General features: G+C 44.8%; 1 protein-coding gene across 1 annotated transcript in view; it reads right to left on the bottom strand.

The window, feature by feature from the left end:
• Nucleotides 1–496: 496 nt before the first annotated feature.
• Nucleotides 497–25,441, bottom strand: part of LOC126000446 (zinc finger protein OZF-like) — a 44,496-nt gene continuing 19,551 nt past the window's right edge. The window contains exon 7 of the mRNA XM_049767734.1: nt 497–774. Coding sequence (XP_049623691.1) covers nt 497–774 — 278 coding nt within the window. The remainder of the gene's footprint in view (nt 775–25,441) is intronic.

The following is a 25,441-nucleotide window of genomic DNA, read 5'->3' as shown; positions in this document are numbered from 1 at the left end:
ATGTACACTTAATGAAAAGCAAGACAGGAGAAACTTTCGTGGGCAGAGAAAGAAAGTGTGTAATCTAGGCCGGTGTTTATATATACACATATACTATGTATATATATTAGATATATATCATGGAGCCCTAGTACTGCAATTTCCCTGATTCTTTTATAATTGAAATTTGTTTTTGTTGTTGTTGTTTCGTTTGTTTTTGTTTTGGGGTCACATTCGGCTGTGCTCAGGTTTTACTCCTGTTCTACTCTCAGAAATTGCTGCTGGCATTATTGGGGGACCATATGGGATGCCAGGGAATGAACCCCGGTCTGCCTTGGTTCAACTGTGTTCAAGGCAAACGCTCTGCCACTGTGTTATCTCTCTGGCCCATGAAATGGAATTCTTTCGAAAGTAAAATGCATACTTGTATTAAGAGCTGAATGAAAATTTAAGAAGGAGTGCCTGATGCCAAACTGATGGTGTCCCTTTAAGAGGTTGGTTGGAAGTAATTGCGACATCATTGAACTCTCAGCATCTTTTGAGCATCCCTTTCCAGCTTTGGTCCCTTCAGCTGCTTCCCTGGGACCCAAGAGCGGGTCACGGGGTCCCCGTGGGCGCAGGGGAGGTTTGTAGGAATGATCTTCCTCTCTGGCCATTGAGCGGCTGCACTGAGCGCCCTTAAGTGGAGGCCCCGGTCTCGGCCAGGTGAGTGTCGGGGGACCCGGGAGGGTCGGGGATTTCCGGGGATGGCGACCCTGGAGACGGATGGGCCGTTTGGTTTCCTTTCCTTTGTTCCTGTGAGGATCAAGGGTCGCCACGACAGATGGAAGGGGCAGAGAAAGAGACGAGTCGGGCCCTGATTGGGCAGCCCAAGGCGCTAGTCCTGGCGAGTGGGTGAGCTGGGTTTAGTACCGACACCCCACAATTATCTAGATCTATGGGAAATAGACTTATGGGAAGCGGGTGGTCGAGGGAGAACATGGGCTTGCACAAACCCAGGCGGAAATTTCCAGACATGACCAAGAAAAGAACAGCCCCTGTGATGCTGGGGAGGCCCCTGGTGGCTCCTAGGAGTTGGGGGGAAGAGGTGGCTTCCCTACAGGGAATCTGCCCCGTCACTCTCTCCACCTAGCTCCTGGGAAGTGACTGGGGGATCCAGGACTTGAGCTGTGCAGGAAAGTCAGGCCTGAGACAGTTCTGACTGCAGAGCCCCCATCAGCCCTGACCTTGGTTGACTGTGGTTCCACATCAGAGAAAGAGCTCCCCGTGATACACTTTCCACAATGAAAGCTTGAAAGCCCCCAGGTTTGAAGGGAGATGCTGCACCCTGGCCCCAGGCAATGGTCCTTTGTTCCAAGAAGGCTTTTCTAGGTGTTCTCCCACCCCCAACCCACCCCCTAGGTTTTCCAGTTCGGTTAACAGTCCTGTTGCTAGGGTGGTTGCCAGGATCAGGGTGGGGGTAGTTGAAGGTCTCTGACTTCCCTCCCTTGGCCTCTGTTCCTGATGAGGGGGGTCGCGGTGTCCAGCTATCTATGGGCCTACAGTATCCCCAGGTCAAGTTTTCCTCAATCCCTTCTTTGAAGAGTATCTCAAGACTTTATTCTCAGGACCGGAGAGTATAGCATGGAGGTAAGGCGTTTGCCTTGCATGCAGAAGGTCAGTGATTCAAATCCCGGCATCCCATATGGTCCCCTGAGCAAGCCAAGAGCGATTTCTGAGCATAGACCAGGAGTAACCCCTGAGCGCTGCCGGGTGTGACCCAAAAACCAAAAAAAAAAGACAAAAAAAAAAAAAGACTTTATTCTCCTGGGGTCCTTCTCTGCCAACTTTCTTCCAAATCTTGAGGAGGTCCTTCAGGAGTGTGAGGAGGCATTTACTTCCTCTTCCATTCATTTCACTAGTCTTACACATTTTCTGGATGGTTGCTCCACTGGGAATGTGTTATTCTTGCACACCACTGACCCGTCATTGATCCCTGACACTGTATAGGGCTCCCCATGTCCTCCAGGAGTGATTTCTGGATCTAAGTGAATTCTGGACTAAGCCAGGAATAACCTCCTGAACAACACGGGAGGGTAGGGCCCAAAATATAAATTGAAGAAAATTTCAAAGTAGATACAATTATTTATTTATTTGTTTTTATTTGGGCCACACCCGGTGACGCTCAAGGGTTACTCCTGGCTATGTGGTCAGTAATTGCTCCTGCCTTGGGGGACCATATGAGACTCTGGGGATCAAACTGCGGTCCATTCTGGATCAGCCGCTTGCAAGGTAAAATGCCCTACCGCTGTGCTATCACTCCAGTTTCTAAAATAGAGAGAATTCTTAATGTGGGTGATGTGGGAAGGCCTACATTGTCTTACACCTTATTCATAAGAATTTTTGTATTGGATAAAAACGACATAGATGTATGGTTTTGGGGGAAGGTCTGAGCTTAACCTCTGACATCTATTATTCCTAGAAGAAATCCTGTTGGAGAGGGGTCTTACTTATATGTAAGTATTGTGAGGATTAATTAATTAATTAATTAATTAAATTCCTTACTTCCTTTCATTTCTCAAAGCCAGTGCTTAGTCCTACATTGCATAAATATCTGTCCTAGCAGTGTGTGTGGGGAAAGCATATGGCAGGTGGCAGCAAGGGTTTGACCCGAGTTCCTGTGGCAGAGGCACTTCCTGGCTGATTCCAAGTGACCATTCTGCTGCTGTCCTGCAGGGAGCACTGATGTACTACTGGAATTCTGCACCAGTCAGCCCCTGTCCCAGACTCCCAAGGCCTCGGGACTACAATTCCTCCCTCTAGAGCAGTGCTTCTCAATTATTTTCTGTCATGCCCCCCTAGGAAGAAGAAAACGTTTAGTGCCCCCTGCCCTACTGTAAATAGTATCTTTATTTAAAAAACTTTAATCTGCAAAACAAATATATATAAAATAATTTGAGATAATTTTTAATCAGAGGTGATGTCTGGATTAATGGCTACAATGAGCACGTCTTGCAATGCATAGCTTCTCTAAGTGGAGTGTGAAGCTGAACACAGCAACTCTCAGCTCCAGAGACATACAGAGACATAAACATGGGGCTTAGCTTTTTATCACAGTGCCGAGGTCAAACGTGCCCCCCTTTCCGGAGCATTGTGTAGCCTGGAGTCGCACCCCACTATTTGAGAAGCACTGGCTTACACTAAAGTCACTAAGTTTTCCCAGTTTTTAGGGTAAAATTAGGGGGTTGGCTTATACTTTGGTCAGCTTATACCCAAGTATATACAGTATCTGAAAATGAGAGGCTCTAAACACCATTATTTTATTGAAGATTGTTGTGATAGGGGCTGGCCTAGTTCTAGTTTGCAAAGGGAATCTTGGTGATTTCTTTCCTCTAGGAACTTCTCCAATCTCAAGCAGTTCACCTTCCCCCTTCTCCACTTTTTTTCCCTTAGGTTTTTGGATCACACCCTGCAGTTCTCAGTTGTTACTCCTGGTTCTGCACTCAGAAGTCGCTCCTGACAAGTTCAGGGGACCATATGGGATACTGTTATTGAAATCGAGGTGTGTCTTGTGTTGGCTGCATGCAAGCCAAAAGCCTGACTGCTCTGCTATCGCACTGCCTCCTTCCCTTCTCCATTTTTGTCTGTTTTGGGGCCACATCCAGCGGAGCTCAGAGGTTACTGCTGGCTCTCTGCTCAGCAATTGCTCCTTGCAGTCACCAGGGACTATATGGGATGCCGGGATTCGAATTACCTTTGGTGCTAGGCCTGCTGCCTACAAGGCAATCACCCTACTGCAGTGCTATCTCTCTGGCCCACCTTTCTCCATTTTTTAAGACCTTGTGAAGCCCAGCTGTGGGGAAGAGCTGGTCCAAGCTCAGAAGTGTGCAAATTGCCTTTTTCTGGGACTGGAAATGCATTACTAGCTAGTGCTTGGTTTTTAGGCCCCTGAAAAGAAATGAAGTGATTTCAGGACCTCCTGGTCAATTTATGGAACTTGATGGCCTTGAAGCTGGTGACTTCAGAATTTAGCTCTGTAGAGCCTACAGCAAATAGGTAGGTCTGGAGGTGCAGACTTGTTTGGAGGGAAGATTTCATCTCTGGCCACCATAGCGCCACTCTATCTTAGTGAGACCTGTTGGGCCTTATGGGGAACTTGGAATAGAATCTGATTTTCACTGTGCAGTTCAACAACCTTAAAAGCTGAATTACCACTTAAGTCCCTATATTCAGATTTTTATTATATTCACAAAACCACACAGGATAGTTATGTAGGAAAGTATCAGGAAGATTCCTTCAGCATGATATCTTAAGTACTCTTGACATGGACAAAGTTGAAATGTCATATATCTGTAAAATCTGTTTTCCTTTCATGTTTTTGGTAATTTGCACAAGCACCCTTAATTATGTTAACCCTGTCCCCAAGCTGATTGATGTTCAACTCTGGCTAATGAAAGTGGCTGAAAAGCAGCAACAAAAGGAAGCTTGGCTCACTCAGTAAAATCTAAAATGCTGTGCTGCTGGACACCCCTGGTGGAAAACGGGGAGTGATTTCTGAGTGCAAAGCCAGGAGTAACCCTTGAAAGTCAGCGGGAATGCCCCCAAAGTAAATAAAATAAATAAAAATGAAAAAAACCTCTAAATCTCCACTGGACATGTGATCTGATGAGTTCCCATCTCCGTATGACCTGTAGAATACAGTGGTTTGGATCACAGGATCTAAGTCAAGAAGAAGCAAAACCTCACCTTTCATGCCAAGTGCCTGGTGTGAACATAGACCTCGCCCCTTAATAATGCAGAAGGAATCCCAGTGACATCACAGAACCCTTGCTTTGCCCTACCCCTCACATCCTTTTTTTTTTTTTACCTTGTGGTTCCACCAACCACCAAAGCTTGGGTTGGAGAGCAGATCCCCGTGGGTGAGAGGGTGTCTAGAGGAACATTTTTCTCTCTGGTATTGAGGGGCCATGCTGAACACCCCGGAAGTTCAAGGTCACGGCCAGTTGAATGGTGAAGCAGGGCACATAGGGTGGTGCTGTGGGGTTGACCTAGAGACTGGGATGGACCAATGGATAAAGCAAACAGTTTGATCTTGTGATTTTATTGTGATGTACTTGGATCATCTTGATGGACATAAAAGACTGAAAAAGAGCAAGCTGAGGCTGCTTGTTTTGCACGTGGGTGAACAGCGTTCAGTATCAACACCCTAAAATGACCAAGATGTGGGATGTGATGCAAAGCAGGTGGCTAAGGGAGAACAGGGTTTGAACTCTCATGCAGGAACTTTCATAAACAATAGAGAAGGAAAAGAATCAAATTATGCATGTGGGGTCCCAGGGGCTCTAAGGATTTGGAGTCAAGAGGCAGCAGCCTGTAGAGGGGAATCTGGCCATTTGGCTCTCTAGCTCTGGCTCCTGGGAAGCACCTGGGATGTTCAGGACTTGTGCTTCACAGGAAAGTCAGGCCTGTACCGAAAGAGGGCACTGCTAATGCAAAGAGGCATCCCAGGTTCAATTCCCTTCAACCCACACTGTTCCCTGAACTCTCTAAGAAAGTCTGAGCACACAGCCCCCAGTCAGTCCTGAGCACCACGGGATATGGTTTGAAAAAACAGACAGGGGCCCGGAGAGATAGCACAGCGGTGTTTGCCTTGCAAGCAGCTGATCCAGGACCTAAGGTGGTTGGTTCGAATCCCGGTGTCCCATATGGTCCCCTGTGCTGCCAGGAGCTATTTCTGAGCAGACAGCCAGGAGTAACCCCTGAGCACAGCCGGGTGTGGCCCAAAAACCAAAAAACAAACAAACAAACAAACAAAAAACAGACAGAGCTCTAGTTTCTCCACAGACAGAGCCCTCCCCAATCCACATTCCATAATGAAATTTGAAAATTCCCCAGCTCTGAAGGGAGATGCTGCCACCAGGACCCCAGACAACACTTGTCTTTGTTCCAAATTGGCTTTTCTAGGCTCTCTCTGAAGCTGCCCTCTTGGGGCTTCCACCCTAGGTGAGTGTCCTGTGCTAGGGTGGTTGCCAGGGTCAAGTTGGGGATAGTTGAAATCCTTGACATTCCTCTCCTGGCTATTGTTCCTGATGGAACCTGTCTGGGAGAGGGAGGGTCCTCTCCAGTGGTCCCAGGTCAAGGTGTTGTCTTCCATTCCTCTTTGCTTTTAATGTATCTCGAGATTTTAATGTCCTAGTATCCATTCCCTGCCTTTTTGCTTCCAACCTTGATGAGGTACTTAAATAGTTGGGGAGATCCTCTTCAATCAGTTAGTGTCTGGAGTCCATTGAAGAGACCACACAATTGGAGTAAAGCTAAACAAAACTTTGTCCAGTCAGGTGTAAGCCCCATACTGACTGGCCAGAGTGGTCTCCCAGAGGAGGTGACTATGTCCCGGGCCACAAGCCAGTTTATATAGGGAGGGGATATAGAGAGGTTCTAGCTTCTGATTGTCTTTAAAATGATTGGCATGGGGCCCTGAGTGATATTTCACAGTAGTGGGGCATATGCCTTGCAGGCTGCCGAAACAGGACAGGCAGAATTCTATACCCAGCATTCCATATGGCCACCCGAGCCTACTAGGAGTGATCTCTGAGTACAGAGCCAGGAGTAACCTCGAGGGCATCCGGGTATGGCCCAAATATAAAATAGAATGATTGGATACCTTCCTTGTGCTCCCTAGTGTCCTTTCCAGATAGACTACCTGGTATGGCCAGGTAGCTTGGGGCAGTGTTAATGGAAGCAGACTTGAGAAAGTCTAACATATGGTTCACAACAGGAGGTTCTTACAAAATGGCTTCCCTCCTTCTTCCAATGCCTCACAAATCCATTTCATTCCTTGACAATGTTTTCTGTGTGGGTTGTTCTGTAGTACTGCTGGAAGAGTTTTCCTTGCACACCACTGACCAGCATTGACCTCCATGCCCTCCAGGATTTCTGAATACTGAGCTAGGAATGACCCTCATTGAGCATCACAAGGTGTGGTACAAACAATTGAAGATGATCAAGAGTAGAAATTTTTTCATGAGGGTAATGTGGAAAGGCTTTCACTGGCCCCACATACCTTATTCATAGGAAAGTTTATGTTGAAGAAAAATCTTATATATGTAATATTTGTGGGAAGGAGTGAGCTTAACTCCTGACATTGTAGTATTCCTAGAAGAAATCATATTGGAGAAAAGTCTTACTCATATAAGGATTATACAAGGTATTTTTTAAGTTCTCACTTCCTAAAGCTTGTTATTAGTCCTGCTCTGCACACAGATCATTCCTAGCAGTGTGTGTGTGAGGGGGGAGAGAGAGACAGAGAGAGACAGACAGAGAGAGACAGAGAGAGAAAGAGAGAGAGAGAGAGAGAGAGAGAGAGAGAGAGAGAGAGAGAGAGAGAGAGAGAGAACCCGGAGGGTTTGTCCCGTCTCTACCTTGTATTTGTGGAGATGCACTTCCAGGATAATGCAAGGGCTGCTCTGTTGCCAGCCGAAGGAGGCGCTTATGCTCTGGTCTTCAGCAAAGATTCACTCATGGGCCCGACTCCCAGGAGCTCAGAACTACAGTTTTCACCCTGTGTGTAGAGCGAGGCTAGTGTTCTTGTCCTGTTCACAGCCAGATTCCAACCTGCTTCTGCGTCCTCAGTAGAGGAAGGAGTCTCTATCTGTAGCTAACAGTGTGGTCTGAGCTGGTGCCTTTTAATCTCCATGCAGGCTCCTCTGGCCAAGCAGGAGACTGTGCTCTTGGATGGTGTTCATGGCTCTATCTTTCCTTCAGGACTTCCTACAAAGGGGACATGCTGGTGCTATTTGAATACTAGTACAAACAGGAGAACAAGGAACCCTCTGAAGTCCCATTCCCAGGAGAGTGTGGGAGGAAAGGAGTGCCAGTTCCCTAGCATCAGGATGTGGCTCCTGGCCAGAGGGTGGACTCTGCTATTTGGGGCCTCTTTTGTCCTAATTTTCTGTGTTTGGTTTGAGGGCCACCCAGTGTGTTCAGGCCTGGTTCCTGAATCATACTTCTTGGGTCACCCCTGGCAGGTCTCCAACTCTATGGGGTTCTGGAATGCGTAAAATACAGCCTGATAATATGGAACTAATGATTCTAGTATTTCTGTGATCCTAGGATTTATACTCTGAAGCATCATTCTTGCCTCACACAAAAGAAAAGACATATGACTGATGTTTAGTTTCTGGCCCCACAACCCAAAGGGGATTCTCCTGGCTCTGCACTCAGATTCTCTGCACAAATTCTTTTATATTTTGCTGCTACTCCCCGTTGCTTGGTTAATGCCCTTGCTCTTGTCTCCTTGCTGTCTCCACTTAGGACTCTCGAAGAGGCTCTGGAACACTCTCACGGTTCCTAACTCTCCTAATTCTTTTTTTTGGGGGGGAGGGGTCACACCCGGCAGTGCTCAGGGGTCACTCCTGGCTGTCTGCTCAGAAACAGCTCCTGGCAGGCATGGGGGACCATATGGGACACCGGGATTCGAACCAACCACCTTTGGTCCTAAATCGGCTGCTTGCAAGGCAAACGCCGCTGTACTATCTCTCCGGGCCCAACTCTCCTAATTCTATGTGAAGAATTTTTTTGCTTTGTTGCAAATAATGCTGCTTGGTCCTTTTCTGCACATGCACTTCCCTGTGGGTCTTAGTTTGATTTTAGTTTTGGCTTCTTTGTGCTGTGCTATCTCAAGATTATTTTGTTTTGTATAGAATATTTTTCCCATGTTGCCAGTACTCAGGGCTTATTCTTGGCTCTTCACTGAGGATTTACTCCTGGCCACATGAAGGGACCGAACTATATACCAGGGATTGACCCTGGGTTGGCTGGCCCTGTGTGTACTAGCCCCCTCTACACCCTGTTGCTCATTACATGCAGTTCAGATCTTTTGTTCTTCACTCTGCAGCCTCGCCTCTTCCGTGCCCACACATTTCTATTCATAAACAAGTGCAATTTTGAAGCCTATATGTCTGCAGTCCCATGGCTTGTGGATTTAAGAGGGAAATGTGAGCAAGGTATTATTCGAGAAGGCATAGGGATTGGGAGTCAGGTCATTTTTATGTGCTCAAGGAAAGATATTTTTGGAGTAAACATGTGTTCATTTGGACAAGCACAGGTTATGGCTTACTCACTGGCCCTTGAATTTTCCTTCATTCTTTCCATAGTTCCAAGGGCAGTGATGGGGTTTGGGAGCAGAATTGGGCTAGTTGTGTGTATCATTTTGGAAACAACCCAGAGTGCATTTTAGCCTGCTGCTGCTAGATGGAGAAATTACTCCTGGAAGTGCTCAGTGGACCTAGTGATACTGGGCATTGGCCTAGGGCTGCTTGATTGCATACCACTAGAACTTTATCAAAGAATGATTCTAGGTTATGTTGGCTGATCTTCAGGAATTTTTGAAGTCTGTCTCCTAGAAGTACCTATTGAGATACTGACTTTGAGGCTGGTTCCTTCTAAGAGATAAAGCAGTAGATCTGAGTCCCTTTAGGGTACTGAACCTAAAAGGTTCAGTAAAGTAAAGACCCTTTTTTACTTAAGAGATGAGTGTCAGGGCCCTAATGCCCCCTTGTGTACTGACTCAGGGCATGGTGAGCTTCTCTCCAAAAGAATGGCCATGACTGGATGCCTCCAGAGTAAGCTCTACAGAGATGGAATGCTGGAAATGTACCAGCAACTATGCATCTAGGTGAGAATTTCCCTTGGGTACCTGTGGGAGACAAACCCCTTGGGGGATCACAGATCAGTTAGGGGTCTGGGTTAAACAAGGGATATGACTTTGCAGATCCTCTCCATTGTCTTACCCTTCCAGGTTCTGGCTTTATTTTTTAGATGAGTCCAATTTTGTAGTTTTAAATGCCATTACATAGTCTGAGACTGTACAGTTTGTCAGGTGTTTGCGTTGGCCTATGCAAACCAGGTTTGAGCCGGCTCCACATAGACCTTATAAGCCTCCAGGGATCATCCCTGATCACAGAGCTAGGAGACAGTCCTGACCACTGTGGGTACATCCCAAAATTCTTCCAAAATCAGGTATTTTATATTTGTAAGTTTGGGAAGCTCTTGTCCACACATGGGAGTGCTCAGACTTTATTATGGCCACTGAACTTAGGGAATACTCCTGAAATTATTCCCAATTACTTGGGGTGCCAGTGATCAAACCTGTATCAGCTCTTCTGCATTAATGTCCCTACTTTCAATAAGTCCAACTTTTTTTTTTGGGAGGGGGGGCACACCTGGCGGTGCTCAGGGGTTACTCCTGGCTGTCTACTCAGAAATAGCTCCTTGCAGGCACAAGGGACCATATGGGACACTGGGATTCGAATCAACCACCTTTGGTCCTGGATCGGCTGCTTGCAAGGCAAACGCCGCTGTGCTATCTCTCCGGGCCCATAAGTCCAACTTTTATGTGAGCAAGTTTGACTTAAGTTTTCTTCACAAGTTATTTCGGGCCAGATGACATCAGCATCTCCTGACCTTCTTGGGGCTGGTGTAGTACAGGGAACAAATCTGAGGATCCTGCACGCAAAGCACATTTCCTAATTTCCTAATTGACCTGTGTCTTGGGCCGTGATTTGACTTTTGTTTCTTTTAGTAGAACTGAGGCTTCCATCTGTCTCTGCATTCAGAAATCACTCCTGAATGGAACTCTACATGTTTTTCTTTATAGTAGATAAATAGTACATACACTTTAATTCACTTATTTCAGTCATTATCACCACTTTTCTCTGATGTACTGATTTACCTAAAAGTTTTTAAGTCTATTCTGTTATAGAGATACATCATGTTATAAATATAAATATCAATGTACTTACAATATTTAATATAAAGATCAATACCTTCTCATGAATATTTTTTCAAGTACCTCCATAATCCTAAACTTATGAATCATGTTCTTCTCACCCTATTTAATCAACATAATTGATCACAAAAACAACATTCAGTTTGGGTCTTCATACTAAATTCTACTTTACCCCAGTAGTCATTTTTTTCCCTTCATTTGTGTTAGTAATTTGTGTTATTCTGAGAATAACTGATATGATGCTCAAGGTCTCTATTGCTTTTGAGCCTCAGTGGAACATTTCAATTTGCACAATTATTTTGCATGCACCTATTATAGTCCAGATATCTATTTCCTGTGTTTCGTCTTATAAATATTGTTGGAATGATATATAATATAAAGATGTTTAATTCATGCTGTAATGTATTCAATGTGCCTTGGTTGATTAAAGTCTTTTAAATTGTGGTAATGTATGTTAAAATACATAAAATGGTATGTAGTAGTTAAAAAAATTGCTCCTGGCTTGGGTGACCATATGGGATAGTGGGGTTCAAACTGCAGTCCATTCAAGGCAAATGCTCTACCACTTGCTCCACCTCTTGGGCCCCCGAGCCATAGGTTTTTTTTTTTTTTTTTTTTTTTTTTTTGGTTTTTGGGCCACACCCGGTAACGCTCAGGGGTTACTCCTGGCTATGCGTTCAGAAGTCGCTCCTGGCTTGGGGGACCATATGGGACGCCGGGGGATCGAACCGCGGTTCGTCTCCTAGGCTAGCGCAGGTAAGGCAGGCACCTTACCTCCAGCGCCACCGCCCGGCCCGAGCCATAGGTTTTTGTTTCTTCCTTTGTTTGTGGGCCCTTCCATCAGTGCTCAAAAGTTATCCCTGACTCTGAGTTTAGAAATTAATTCTTGCATTCTCGTGGAACCATCTGTTATACTAGGGAAGAAAATATGTCTGCCTGCTGCCTACAGGACAAACACTCTTCCTATTGTGCTGTTGATATAGCCCCTCCACCCCATAATTTATTTATTTTTTTGTTTTTTTTTTTTTTGGGCCAAAACTGGCAGTAATCAGGAGTTACCCCTAGCTCTGCACTCAGAAATCACTTCTGGCAGGCACAGGGGACCATATGGGATGCCAGGAATCAATGCCAGGTCTGTCCTGTGTTGGCCACATGCAAGGCCCCTATTTTTTTTTTTTATTATTTTGTGTTTTTAGGCTGCATTCAGTGATGATCATGGATTATTCCTGGCTCTATGCTCAGGAATTTTTTGTTTTGTTTTGTTTTTTGGGCCACACCCTGTGACGCTCAGGGGTTACTGCTGGCTACGCGCTCAGAAGTTGCTCCTGGCTTGGGGGACCATATGGGACGCTGGGGGATTGAACCGCGGTCTGTCCAAGGCTAGCACAGGCAAGGCAGGCACCTTACCTCTAGTGCCACCGCCATGTGCTCAGGAATTACTCCTGACATGCTTTGGGGTATCATATGGCATGGCATGAATCAAACCCTGGTCACACTGCAGGGCAAGCGCCCTATTCGCTGTGTTATTGTTCTGGTCTAGCCAAAGAGATTTAAAGACATTTTGTAGGTTTGTCTATCTGGCAATGTTAGTATTTACTCCTGGCTCTGCACTCAGTGCTCACCTCTGGAGCAGCTCATGAAACTACAGAGGGTTCCATGATCGATGCACGTTGGCCCTGTGTGAACCCAGAGTTGTACTATTGCTCACCCCACCATATTATCTGGTACCCTCTGTTGCACTCTTTCTTTAAAACCTGGTCTCATGTATGTGAAAACCAACATGCATATGGAGAGCAGAGATTCTGTTCCTCATTTGTTCTTTGACTGATACGAGATTATGAATCTACATTTTCTTCTAATCAATAAAATTATACTGTAATTTAGTCGTTATTATTATCTATGTAGTAATAGTGAATTTTATTATAATATGTTCATTTAATTATAAATGATAAGCAAGTTCCTAGACCTAGAGAAACCTGTGCTTAGCTATATAATAACTGGCTTGGAATCTATTTCCGTTTCAATTCCTGTTATCATTTGCTTACAAGAAAATTTAACATGAACTGATTAATTCCCTTGAAGCCAAAGATTTCATATATAATAGTTCTGATACATAGTATGTAAGTGGAAGTCTGCCAAAAAGCATTTGGAGAAATGTAATTTTCAGACTAGAAAAAAGAGAGAATAGAAATAGATGTTGTTATTTTTCTTCCATTCTTTCCTTTCCTTCCATGTTGTTGGTACTTAAGTGTTAATTCTCCTATAATTAAATGGGTAGGATGCCCAAAATAAAGGCCCTAAATGCTGACATAATCAATAAATGTCTGAATCAATACATTGCCTTTTTATTCCATTTTCAAAAATAAATATTTATTGAGTACATATTACAACCACAGCCTAAGATTTGGAGGAATGTGAACCTGGGAATCAGTTATTTTTTGATGGAGTCCAAACCTGGCACCACTCAGGAATTACTCCTAGATCTGTGCTCAGAAATTACTCCTGGCAGGCTCAGGAACCTGAATCCATCATGGGTCGGGCGTTTTCGATAGCTCCGGCAACTGCGAATCAGTTTTATTAAGTTTGTGTTACATGATGTACAAGCCCTGATGACCACCACAACGAAATATGTAACCAGCACAATCAAGCAACCAAAGTACCTATGGAGAGCAGAGATTTAATCTTCCTCTGTTCTGTGATTTGCCCACACTTTCATTAGGGACCCAGGTTCATGCATGTTGATGCTGTTCCTTTCTCTGGCTCTAACCCATTAATCATCCCTTTGGGCAGTACATTGTGGTTTGAAGCCTGCTCTGATGTCCTGGTTGGAAGAAGGAGCCCTTGGGAGTCTGCAGAGATGTGTGTTTGCAGCACAGTGTGAATAGAGATTCAGGTCCTGGGGTATGTGTGTGGAGCATTGTGGGCGCATGTCAAATATGGCACTGAGTGATAGGGTGTGTGGCATCCTCTTGGATCAGGTGTGTAGAGCCTCTCCAACTATAGTTCACTGCCCTTGATGCTGAGGTCCACAATGATCTCCAGCTTTGTTGTCTTTGCCATGCGATTTCTGGTTCCCTGTCTCTTGGCATTTAGAACAGACCCACTCCTTGTCTTTGCCATTGGATCATTTTCAGTGATTACTCAAGTAATTTTTAATCCCATTTTTTGAGACTGCCTTGCTGGTTGTGCTTGGGGTCTCTCCTGGCCCTGTGCTTCTCAACCATTCCTGGTGCACTCAGAGAACCATATATGATGGTTGTGATCTAACCTGGGTCCACTCTACAAAGTAAATACCAATTCTGAAGAATACCAAGAAATGTTTTGTTCATTTTGGGGGGGCAACAAAGTGCTTTTCAGGAATTATCTCAGATATTACTCCTAGCAGTGCTTTGGGGTGTACATGGGATGCCAGAAATTGAACTTGGTTCAGCCATTTGCAAGGTAAATCTTCCAGGTTGTCCCAAATCTCTTTCTCAATAGAAATATATATAAGAACTAATCAAATTTAAATCCCAGAAAGATTTTGTACTTTTTATTGTTTTAAAAGATTATAAAAAAAACTATCTTTATATCAAACAGTTTAACTGCATTGACACATTTCCTTAACCTTATTTAGGAATTTAAATAGTCATCTGTTTTGTTTTATCTTGCTTCTTTGAACAAATAAGATCCCAGTTAGCTATTGTTTAATTAGTGATAAAGAAAAACTGACATACGACACCCCTACACCAGCTGGAAATAGCAAAAGAAAAATAACATGTCTTTCCTATTCTCTGACAACAGTTTATATTCCAACATAGCTATAGGCTTAGAATTTAACTCCCATTTTGTAAATACTTGTTTCAATTTCTCTCTTTTTTTTTATAGATAAGTTTTCCTGGATATCCCAAATTTTTTTTTGTTTTTGTTTTTAGGCCACATCCAGTGACGCTCAGCGGTTACTCCTGGCTATGCGCTCAGAAGTCGCTCCTGGCTTGGGGGACCATAAGGGATACCAGGGTATCGAACCTCGGTCCATCCTAGGCTAGCACTGGCAAAGCAGACACCTTACCTCTAGTGCCATCACGCGGCCCCTATACCCAAAATTTAATAAACAAAGTTTCCATTTTGTTATTCCAATTTCCCTGAGATTGGAGTGAAAAGCTTCCCTGGAGTGATAACCTGAAACTTAAAATAGGACCTGAAAAGTAACGTGAAATCTGCTAGTTCCTGATTCTTCTGTGTAACTCAGATGACATCATCAACAGAACCCCTGAACTACAGAAAAACAGCCGTCCCGTGATCATTCTGTGCAGATCCGAAGATATTAAACTGCAACTCTTGGGACTGACCTACCTGGAACTAACAATTCTCTCCTTTTTTAAATTTATTTATTGATTGTTTTTTGGGCCACACCCAGCAGCGATCAGGAGTTACTCCTGGCTCTGTACTCAGAAATTGCCCCTCACAGGATGGGGCCCATATTGGATGCCGTGAATCGAATTGAGTCCCACCTGGGTTGGCCATATTCAAGGCAAACACCCTACAACATGCTATCTCTCCAGCCCCAATACTCAATTATTTTAATATAAAAAGAAAGGGGAGGTCTTATCCTATATTACTGTATTACCTCAATATTAGTCTAGGACCAACCCCATAAAAGTTGTCTGCCCCTTTAAGACTCTAATTTTGCTTCACTGGCTAAATCTATAACTCCCCCTAAGTTCAGTTGGGGTGGAGAAAAATTAGCAGTTAGAAGAGAGAGTTGAAACAACAGTTGACTGAATTGTTCCTAGTCCTGGTGGTGGCTTTTCTCCCTGATTTTGACAGACCTTGGCTACCTGTATCTTTTTTGACTATTTATACATTTTGAATTGTATACCTGTTCCTTTTATATGGCCTTCAATCTGACCTTATCCTGGTCCCAAACCTATCTCACCCCATTCTCTCTCTCCTGACCTAGGTATTATCATAGGCCCATGGGCTTCTCTATTAAAAAGGATTGAGTTATTTTGTCAGAGTCTTGCCTGCAAGACCCCTTTGGACACCAGCAGTGTGAGCCCATCTCCTGAAACCTGCCAGGGGTGAACATGAGCACTGAGTCAGGAGCAAGGCCTGAGCACCAGTGGGTGTGGCCCACAAGCCAAAGGCAAGAAACAGACAACAATGGCCTCAAACAACAGAATCCATTGCCGAGGCAGGAAGCATACCTGACGCTTGGAGCTCGAGATGCCTGTGCACCCACCCTGTCCCTTTCTGAGCCTACACTCTTCCCCTACCTGAAAAGAGGACAAAAGATGGTAAGACCCCATCTTTTCCCATCTGTATTATTCCCAAAGTGCAACCTCTCATTTCTATTTCTCCCAAAGAGCAGCAGCAAGGTCCTTTGCAGAAAACCCTGGAGAAAAGACACAGATGTGAGCACCAGAGAGGAGCACAATCTCCTGCCGTGACAGGAAGTGCCTGCATGAGATCCAAAAATGCCCTGATGAGTTGTAACCCTGTGCACCAGCTCAGAGTCACATGGGCAGACACAGAGATTATTTCCACTCTAGGTGATGAAGAAGCATTCTGTGATCCAGGCTTGAATAGGACAACAGGGCTAGCCTAGCTCTACAAGAAACTGCACTCCTCAGCCCCTGGAAGCCCAGGATAGAACATTAGTCTGGGACAGAAGTCCAGCACACCAGCACCTCCAGCAGGAAGACAGCAGAGCAGATCCTTGCACTCAACCTTGTATTGCGTCTGCCACAGGACTTGGGGAAACCATCCTATTTGTGTGCTCCTGCAAAGTGTTTCCTCCCCACTGCCAGGAGTGATGATCCTCTTAGGTTCGGACTCGGATAGTTTCAGACTCATATCTGCCATTCAAAATACAATGCAGCAATGCAAAAGTATAGTTATTTCATCATGCTGGGGTCCAGCATCTCTAGATAAAAGAGTAAAATAGGTCTCCAAGAATGGCTTGCAGGACATTTTTTTATTGTGAGTCACACCCAGCAGCATTCACGGGGTTCTCCTGGCTCTGCACTCATAAATTGCTCCTGGCAGGCATGGGGGACCATATGAGATGAGAGAATTCAAACCATCAATCCTGGATCAGCTGCATGCAAGGCAAATGCCCTACTACTGAGCTATCTTTCTGGCCTCTGCAAGCCATTGTTATAGAGTACATAGGGCTTCAGTCTAGGGGATTCCCACCTCTAGGTAGTTGTAGTTGTTCTTTAAAATGGTTGGTTCTGGAGGCCAGAAAGATAGCATGGAGGTAAGGCATTTGCCTTTCATGCAGAAGGACGGTGGTTCGAATCCTGGGACCCCATATGGTCCCCTGAGACTGCCAGGAGTAATTTCTGAGTGTGGATCCAGGAATGACTACTGATTACTGCCGGGTGTGACCCAAAAATAAAGAAAAATGTTGGTTCTGGGGACGTGCCCGATAGCATAGTGGTAGGGTATTTGCTTTGCAAGTTGCCAACAAAGACAGACCTGAGTTCAATTCCCAACAACTCATATGGTCCACCGAACCTGCTAGGAGTGATTTCTGAGCACAGATTCAGGAGTAACACCTGATCCCCAATGGGTGTGGCCCACAATTAATTCCCATTAATTGGAAATTACACTACACACTGCCTATCAATCCAGAGTTTGTGGTATTGGAGAAAATGAATCAGAACCTAAAAGAGCCCTTAACCAAATTGACCTTGAGACTGTCAGTGGGTGGTTAGGGATCTCTGCCACAGCATGCATAAAATCTCCATTTTAGGGGAACTCAACATACTAGATGTATCCCTAGCTTTCCCTGGTGTGGAGAGCTGAAATAGCCCTCACGGGGCTCCTCCAAAGGCCCGCTGTGAACGCCTTTTCTCCTGTGTGGATAGTTGAGGAATTCCCGAAGAGATAAATCCATGCTTGGTATTACATTTTATGTCATCATTTGGCTATCTCTCCTTTGTATAATCTCAGGCAAAAATATGGCCTCAAATTCTTTTCAGAAATCCCAGCACCAACGATTACTTAGAGAAATTCTTTTCTGGATAATATTTAGCATCAATATCAAAGACAATATTTTTCTCTTTTTCAAATATGTCCTTGCAGCCTCAGGGAGTAGCCAGAATACAGATTCTGGGCTATTGACCATTCTCAGAAAATGGAACTGGGGCCGGAGAGATAGCATGGAGGGAAGGCATTTGCCCTTCATGCAGAAGGTTGGTGGTTCTAATCCCGGCATTCCATGTGGTCCCCTGAGCCTGCCAGGAGTGATTTCTGAGCATAGAGCCAGTAGTATCCCCTGAGTGCAGCCGGGTGTGACCAACCCCCCAAAAGAAAATGGGAACTGTATCTTAGTGGATTTGGCTCTTTTCTTGACCTCTAAAACAATTGAGCTTGAAAGGTCCGGGCATCCTAATCTAGCTGCCCGACCCAGAGAAATGAAGAGGTCAAGGTCCCAGAAAATGCTCTAAAAAGTGCTTTAATACTGACCATTCGGAATGGCCAGGGTCAATATGTGCCTAGAATAAAACACGGACAAAGACCTTGTGGTCCCATTGGTCCCTCCTTATATAAGATGGGAAGTGGGAGGGGAAGGAGAGTCCTTAAGGGCTGGACTTCCGCTACGGTAACATAAATCATTGGTGAGGTAGGGGTAAAGGCAGGACTTCCTTAAGGGCAGGACATCCGCCAAGGTAAAACGAGTTATTGGTGGGGCCGAGGTAGTGATGACTTCCTTAAGGGCGGGGCATCCACCAAGGTTGGTGGAGGTGGGGTTGACTTCCCTTTTCAATCCCCACTTCTTGTAGTGAGGCTTCTAATCCTAGAAGCCAATGTGATCAGGGGCCTCCACTTCCTGATATTCCTGGTCAGAATTATCTGCATGAGCCAATCCTTGGTATTGTTGGTGTAATACCATAAGTTTAACTTCCCCAACCTGGGCTCATATGAATGTAGTGAGGCGATTGATTATGCAGGGTAAAAGTAAAAGGCCAGAAGTAAAAGGCCCAGGAGGGGCCCCAGTAGTGGTATTAGATAGGGGAGAATCCCACCCCATAAAGACCATAAGGGACCATCTAATAGCTCTTTTCTTCTTTTGGGCCAGCTCCTCTTGATGGTGTCTGATTCTGTCTGGCATTATTCCTGACTTGTTAGTATAAAAACAACATTTTTCTTGCAAGGCCACGCAAAGCCCTCCTTGCTCTGCCAAGATCAAATCTAACCCTTGCCTGTTTTGTAATTCCACTTCAGCCACCGAGTCGAGCTGGTCCAGCACATCATTAATAGATTTATATATTGTCTCCACATCTGAAATTAATTTTTGTGAGAGTTTGTTATATCTGTCTATTGATATGGCTAGCCCTGCATTCCTGGTTGCTAGTCCACCTGCTACCCCTAGCCCTACCAGTAGGGGAGTAGGGGCAGGAACACTACAGCTCGTCGAGACCGCTGGGTACGGCCTAAGAGATCTATGCTAGGCAGAGGGATGGGCTCTGTCCCCGGGATGATGTCAATTTTGGGGAGCACTAATGCTGGGACACATATAAGCCAAATTTTCACCGCATATTCATACCCGTCCCGGAGGTAAGCACCCTGGGCTAAGGGGGGGCAGGTAGGACTTTTGAGCACTGAGCGGTTTCTACCTGACCCATGTTTATAGATTCAGATTCAGTGCCATTATGCAAATAGCAAACAGAAGATTTAAAGCTAGAAGGGACTACCTTACAACTAAAAGAAGCAAAGGTTAGATTACCTAGTTAGACAGGGACAGCCAGAGGCCAATCCCCCCCCCCCGAAGAGGGAGGTAAAGGCTGAGGCTTTGCTTTACACACCCATTCTGGCTCCCCCCCACATGGGAAGAAGTAGGGGACCAGAGGTAAGCAGTTCTAGTTTCACAGTCTACTGATCGAGTGTACAGAAGCCTACTGTTGAGTTGATGCCCGCCCCTGTAGTCACAGGGGTTTCCATATAGTCTTTTTACCAGTTTATCTGGGTGTACGACCTGATTGAGTCCTCCCTCAGCAAGTGCCAGGGAGAGCATTGCCAGAGTCAGTGAGCACATCAGGGCTGAAGTGTGCCTGCCGGACCTGAATCTTGAGGGGATCCTCAGTGTGCTCCACTTTCCACTCATCATGGTTGAGATCAGCCGGGACAGGTTTTAGATGGAAGGCGTGAACCCAGGAAGCATGCCGTCCACCTTAACAGCAGTCGGGTGATCAGAAGGACGACATAAGGTCCTTTCCACATAGGCTCTAGTGTCTGTGAGTGGTGCCGTCTTACCAGGACTTGGTCTCCCGGCTTTTGGGGTTCATATGCCTGTCTGAGTCCCTTTCAGACTTAGGGCATCAATGGTGGCCGGCCGAGCTGCTAGGAGAGTGGAAGGGGGGGGGAGAAAAACATCATAAGGCTCAGAAAGTATTTGCACTGGAAGGGGGGGCGCCATATGGTTGCTGCTGTAGGAAGACTAGGACTTTTATTCTGGTCCTATGAGCTAACTCAGCTGGATCTTCAGGGTTTTCTTCTTATAGGCTGTGAATTCCACAATGAAGATAAGGAGGTTTCTGCTTCCTTTTCTTCAATCCTGCAACTTAAACAGCTGTTGGGGTAGAGAGAACAGTAGAGCCCTAAACTCCAGTTGCCTTTCCTGCACTGTGTCAGACAGAGATGAAGAAATTTTATTTCTAGTAATAATTGTCTTACTTTTAACATTACCAAGAGAAGCATAATTTTTGTTCCTTTCCTTTTACCACCCATGTTTATTAAATGTTAGGGTTGGTTTATTTTTGCTACCTGCTTTAACCTCTGGGATAGATAGGCATAAAGTTATCTTTAGTTGTTAACTTGGCTTATTAATTCCTGTGGCCTTTCTTTTCCCTTTATTTCCCTCATAGCTTTTCCTGATAACCATTTTGCTTTAGAGATTTCATCACCCTAGAAGTCATTAGAGGGAACGTGGTCGAAGATCAATTTTCTGTAGCTACTTCAGGCTGACAGGGGACTGCAGTCTCAATCTCTAGATAGGGTGAAATCTCATATTTCCCTAAAGGAGCAGTTAACTGGTTCACTTTTGCAGTCTTAACACCTGAAAAGAATCAGATCAATTATACAGGGGAATGTTACTTAACCCAATCAGGCCTTGCAGCAGTAAATAGTACAACTTGAATGGCACAACTGTCCTTATTGTCTGTAATGATAGCACAAATTAAACAACAGGAAACAAAGCAGTATGACATTATGAATAAACACAGTTCTGAGTTACTTTAGTTAGACTAACATTTGCATTTACAGTTTATGATCTGGTTTAGTACAACTAGTAAGAGTGTTGTATCAAATAATTAACGATGGAGCTGGATGGCGATGGATGGTGATGGATGGTGAAGGATGGAGGCCTTTGTCCTTAGGCCCTGGCCACGTGGCTTTATCCCCCATCTACTGGTGGGTCTGGAGTTCAGGAAAGCGACGGGTATTGAACTCACTCACAGGCAGGCATCAGGAAGCATCAACTTTATTCTTGCCCTATTCACCACATGTGTGTGGCCTATCTCATAACCTTTCAAGCATTCAGCCATTCTTAGCTAGCCCTGCGTTTTAACTCCTTTCAGCCATTTTCCTTTGACCTCCATGCTGGTCAAAGACCAAAAGAGGCAAAGACCCAAAAGCCTAGCAGAGAGCCCAGCAGGGCAGAAGCCCCCAATCCCCTGGCTCAAAGGCTTATCTACCTTTTCCAAGACCCCTCCCAGGAAAGGGCGGGGTCTTGCAGGTAAGGTCAAGTTACCTAGGAAATGTGGGTGGGGGATGACTGCAGTCTCAATCTTTAGATAGGGTGAAATCTTATATTTCCCTAAAGGAGCAGTTAACTGGTTCACTTTTGCAGTCTTAACACCTGAAAAGGATCAGATCAATTATACAGGGGAATATTACTTAACCCAATCAGGCCTTGGAGCAGTAAATAGTACAACTTGAATGGCACAGCTGTCCTTATTGTCTGTAATGATAGCACAAATTAAACAACAGAAAACAAAGCAGTATGACATTATGAATAAACACAGCTCTGAGTTTAGTTAGACTAACATTTGCATTTACAGTTTATGATCTGGTTTAGTACAACTAGTAAGAGTATTTTCACATAAGTTACTTCAAAGAAGTGGGTTTTAAGTTAGGCCCACTAGAATTTTAATTAGCTACCAAAATAGTTTTTCTCTCCACCTTTACCTTGTACCTTACCAGGTATTTGAATAACTTGGCTTTTTCCTTTGCACATATACAGCACTGTTGGAGAAATCTCCATCTGGGGCACCCCCATTACTTACAGAGCTTTTCTGAGGATAGGTTGTAGACACAGCAGGCAGGTTTGTCACGTCACAGTCACTCAGGTTTGGCTGATGAGATGGTCAGTTCAGCATGAGGATCTTGTGGCTGGCCGTGGGCATCTCACCCTCTGTAGGAATTTTTAGAGGTGATTTGTCTATTCCACTCCTCTCCAGGTTTGGAAGAGACTGACTTTGAATTCTCTTTCTCCTGAGATTGAGGGTGGAGGGTGAGAGCAGGGCCCTAGGAAATCTTCAATTTCCTTACTCAGGCCATTTATCTCAGTCTCTTTCCGGTCTTTTCAGTCAAATGCTTAAGGGTGCCTGCTTGTCACACCACCTCAACTCCAATTATTCCTCTGAAAGAGGGCTTTGGGGTCCCCACACTAATTTTAGGATTTTCTGTCTGCATGGGGATCACTCCTCATGCAGAGAGGAAAGCCATCTGCTTGTATCTTGTGCAAAGCAACATGATGCCATGACATAAAATGGTACTAAAAGGTTCTAGGAGAAGAGAAAAAGCAAATATTACTTAAATTACTCAGATAATTCTAGAATCTTTTTCTACAACAAAATCTTTCATATATTTTTTCTTAAAACCATGACCATTTTTACAAAGCCTCCTGTGATACAAATATTAATGTTCTTGGTGACAAATAAAGAAAACATGCAAAATAATATTTTAATCATGCTTAATTCTACATATAGAAATACACTTAGTCTTCTGACCTCGATTTACAGGCAGAAGACACCAGCAATTCACGTTACACAAATTAATTCTGAAAACCAGAAAGAATGAATGCTCACTACTTCTGGCAGAACATGCTCAAAAAACATTTACACTTTTTTTTGTTAACCTAGAGACATATCAATAATTATTTAGTTTGATTATACAGATTTTTTCTAGTACACATTTTTTATTTCTTTTGCACCACTTTCCTTTCTGCATGCAGGGCAAATGCCCTACCATCCGGCTCCTTCTCTTCTCCTTCTTTTTTTTTTAAACTTCTCCACTCATCCTTTGGGAGTGGTTCTGCTGCTAAAAACCTCCAGGTGCACCAAAAAACAAACAAACAAACAAACAAACAAAAACAACAATAATCTGCAACATCCTTTTTTTTTTTTTTTTTTGGGTCACACCCGGCAGTGCTCAGGGGTTATCCCTGGCTCCAGGCTCAGAAATTGCTCCTGGCAGGCACGGGGGACCGTATGGGACGCCGGGATTCGAACCGATGACCTCCTGCATGAAAGGCAAACGCCTTACCTCCATGCTATCTCTCCGGCCCAACATCCTCTTTTTTTTAAGAAACCTTTAAGTTAGAAATTTAAATGCTTGGGGCCGGGCGGTGGCGCTGGAGGTAAGGTGCCTGCCTTACCTGCGCTAGCCTAGGAGACGGACCGCGGTTCGATCCCCCGGCGTCCCATATGGTCCCCCAAGCCAGGAGCGACTTCTGAGCGCATAGCCAGGAGTAACCCCTGAGCGTCACCGGGTGTGGCCCAAAAACCAAAAAAAAAAAAAAAAAAAAAAAAGAAATTTAAATGCTCAAAATTTTTTCCTGACTTCCAACCCATTAGCTAGATTTTTCTTTGATATGTAAATGACCCACTGGGATTACTTTGCCTACACCCACATTTCCCAGCCAGGTGAGTCTGGGAGGACAATGGTCTTTGCCCTGAGGGCGTAGTGAATTCCTTCAGGCTGGAGACTTTAAAAAAGCACCTTTTTTTTTCTTCAGCTAGAAAAAAAAAAAACGGCCAGTTGCTTTAAGTTCTTTTTGGCCTGAACACATGGCACGAAATTTGGGCAATCGCAAAGTCCAGAAATTCTCCAGGGAAAATTTATCCCCAATGGCCATTGAGAAATCTGGGGTTTGCGATTTCTGACACCCTTCGCCATGTCCCTAAAGTTTCTTTCCATGGTCAGACCAAAGAAAAACATAGAACACACAGACCAAAAAAAAAAAAAAACAGACAGACAGTGGTGCCACACTGGAACAACCAAACGAATGTGTTCAAATAATCTCTGCCCAATGTTCTAGTGTCAGAGTAAGTGGGGTGGATTGAATTTGCCTCATTTTAGCGAGTTTGAAGTTTTCTATCACAATGGCTAATACAGCAAATCACTAGGAGGAAAAATATTCCAGAGCCTATGACAATATGAAGGGCAAGCGACCCAGAGAAGTGTAATTTGAAATACAACCTTAGAAAAAGAAAATGGGAAGGAATCAAACTTGTAGAATCGCCACAAAGGCGGACAGACAAAGGAGGCACTCAGAGGGGAGTCAAACGAACATCCAGAGGCACACCTGTAAAATTCACAGATTAATTCTCGACTGTAAATACCAACAATAAATCCAAGACAGACAGCAATGCCAATAACAACCAAGTTTGTTTGTTTGTTTGTTTGTTTTTTGAGCTCCACAAATCACAGGCAGACAACCTCTCCCAGCAGCCCGGGAACATCTTCCCGCTGCTCTTACTGATCCCCTGGGGCACCACCAGGACCGTAACCTTGCAGTATTAGAGCTCATCAGCGCCCCTGCCACTTGGATACATGTCAAGTGGGGAACCCACCACCCGGAATACACATCATGTGGGAGATCCCTTAGTCACGCGAGGGACTCTAACCCTCCTGTGATACAAAGTCTGCTTCTACTTGGTTTCCACGTCGAGTAGGGAACTCATAACCTCAGCCACTAAGCCACCACAAAGTAAGTCTGCTTCCCACTGGTCACAGAATACAACATAATCTTAGACTAAGACAGACACGAAGCGAAGTGCGCTCACACACACATATCAGAACTCACCAGGCCGCCTGTTCATAGCTCTGTTCTGGGCAGAATAAGGACTCCTGGCTGGCTCGCCAATGAAAGGTCCGGGCATCCTAATCTAGCTGCCCGACACAGAGAAATGAAGAGGCCGAGGTCCCAGAAAATGCTCTAAAAAGTGCTTTAATCCTGACCATTTGGAATGGCCAGGGTCAATATGTGCCCAGAATAGGACAGGGACAAAGAAATCGTGGTCCCGTTGGTCCCTCCTTATATGAGATGGGAAATGGGAGGGGAAGGAGAGTCCTCAAGGGCTGGACTTCCGCTACAGTAACACGAATCATTGGTGAGGTAGGGGTAAAGGTGGGACTTCCTTAAGGGCGGGACATTTGCCAAGGTAAAACGAGTTATTGGTGGGGCCGAGGTAGTGATGACTTCCTTAAGGGCGGGCATCCGCCAAGGTTGGTGGAGCGGGGCTGACTTCCCTTTTCAAGCTCACCTCTGAAGACCAGTCCTTAGATTTTTCTACTTCTTAATAATCCACTATTTTGCATTTGAAGCTAGTTGTTAAATCTGCCTTCTCTTTTGTAACTTAGAATTTTGACAGCTCACACCCAAAGCTGAAGTATTGTTAAAATTTGCTTTGTGGTTGT

This window comes from Suncus etruscus, assembly GCF_024139225.1.
Source record: "Suncus etruscus isolate mSunEtr1 chromosome 15 unlocalized genomic scaffold, mSunEtr1.pri.cur SUPER_15_unloc_1, whole genome shotgun sequence".
In the NCBI taxonomy this organism is placed as follows: Eukaryota; Metazoa; Chordata; class Mammalia; order Eulipotyphla; family Soricidae; genus Suncus; species Suncus etruscus.
This window is presented reverse-complemented; position numbering and strand designations above follow the sequence as displayed.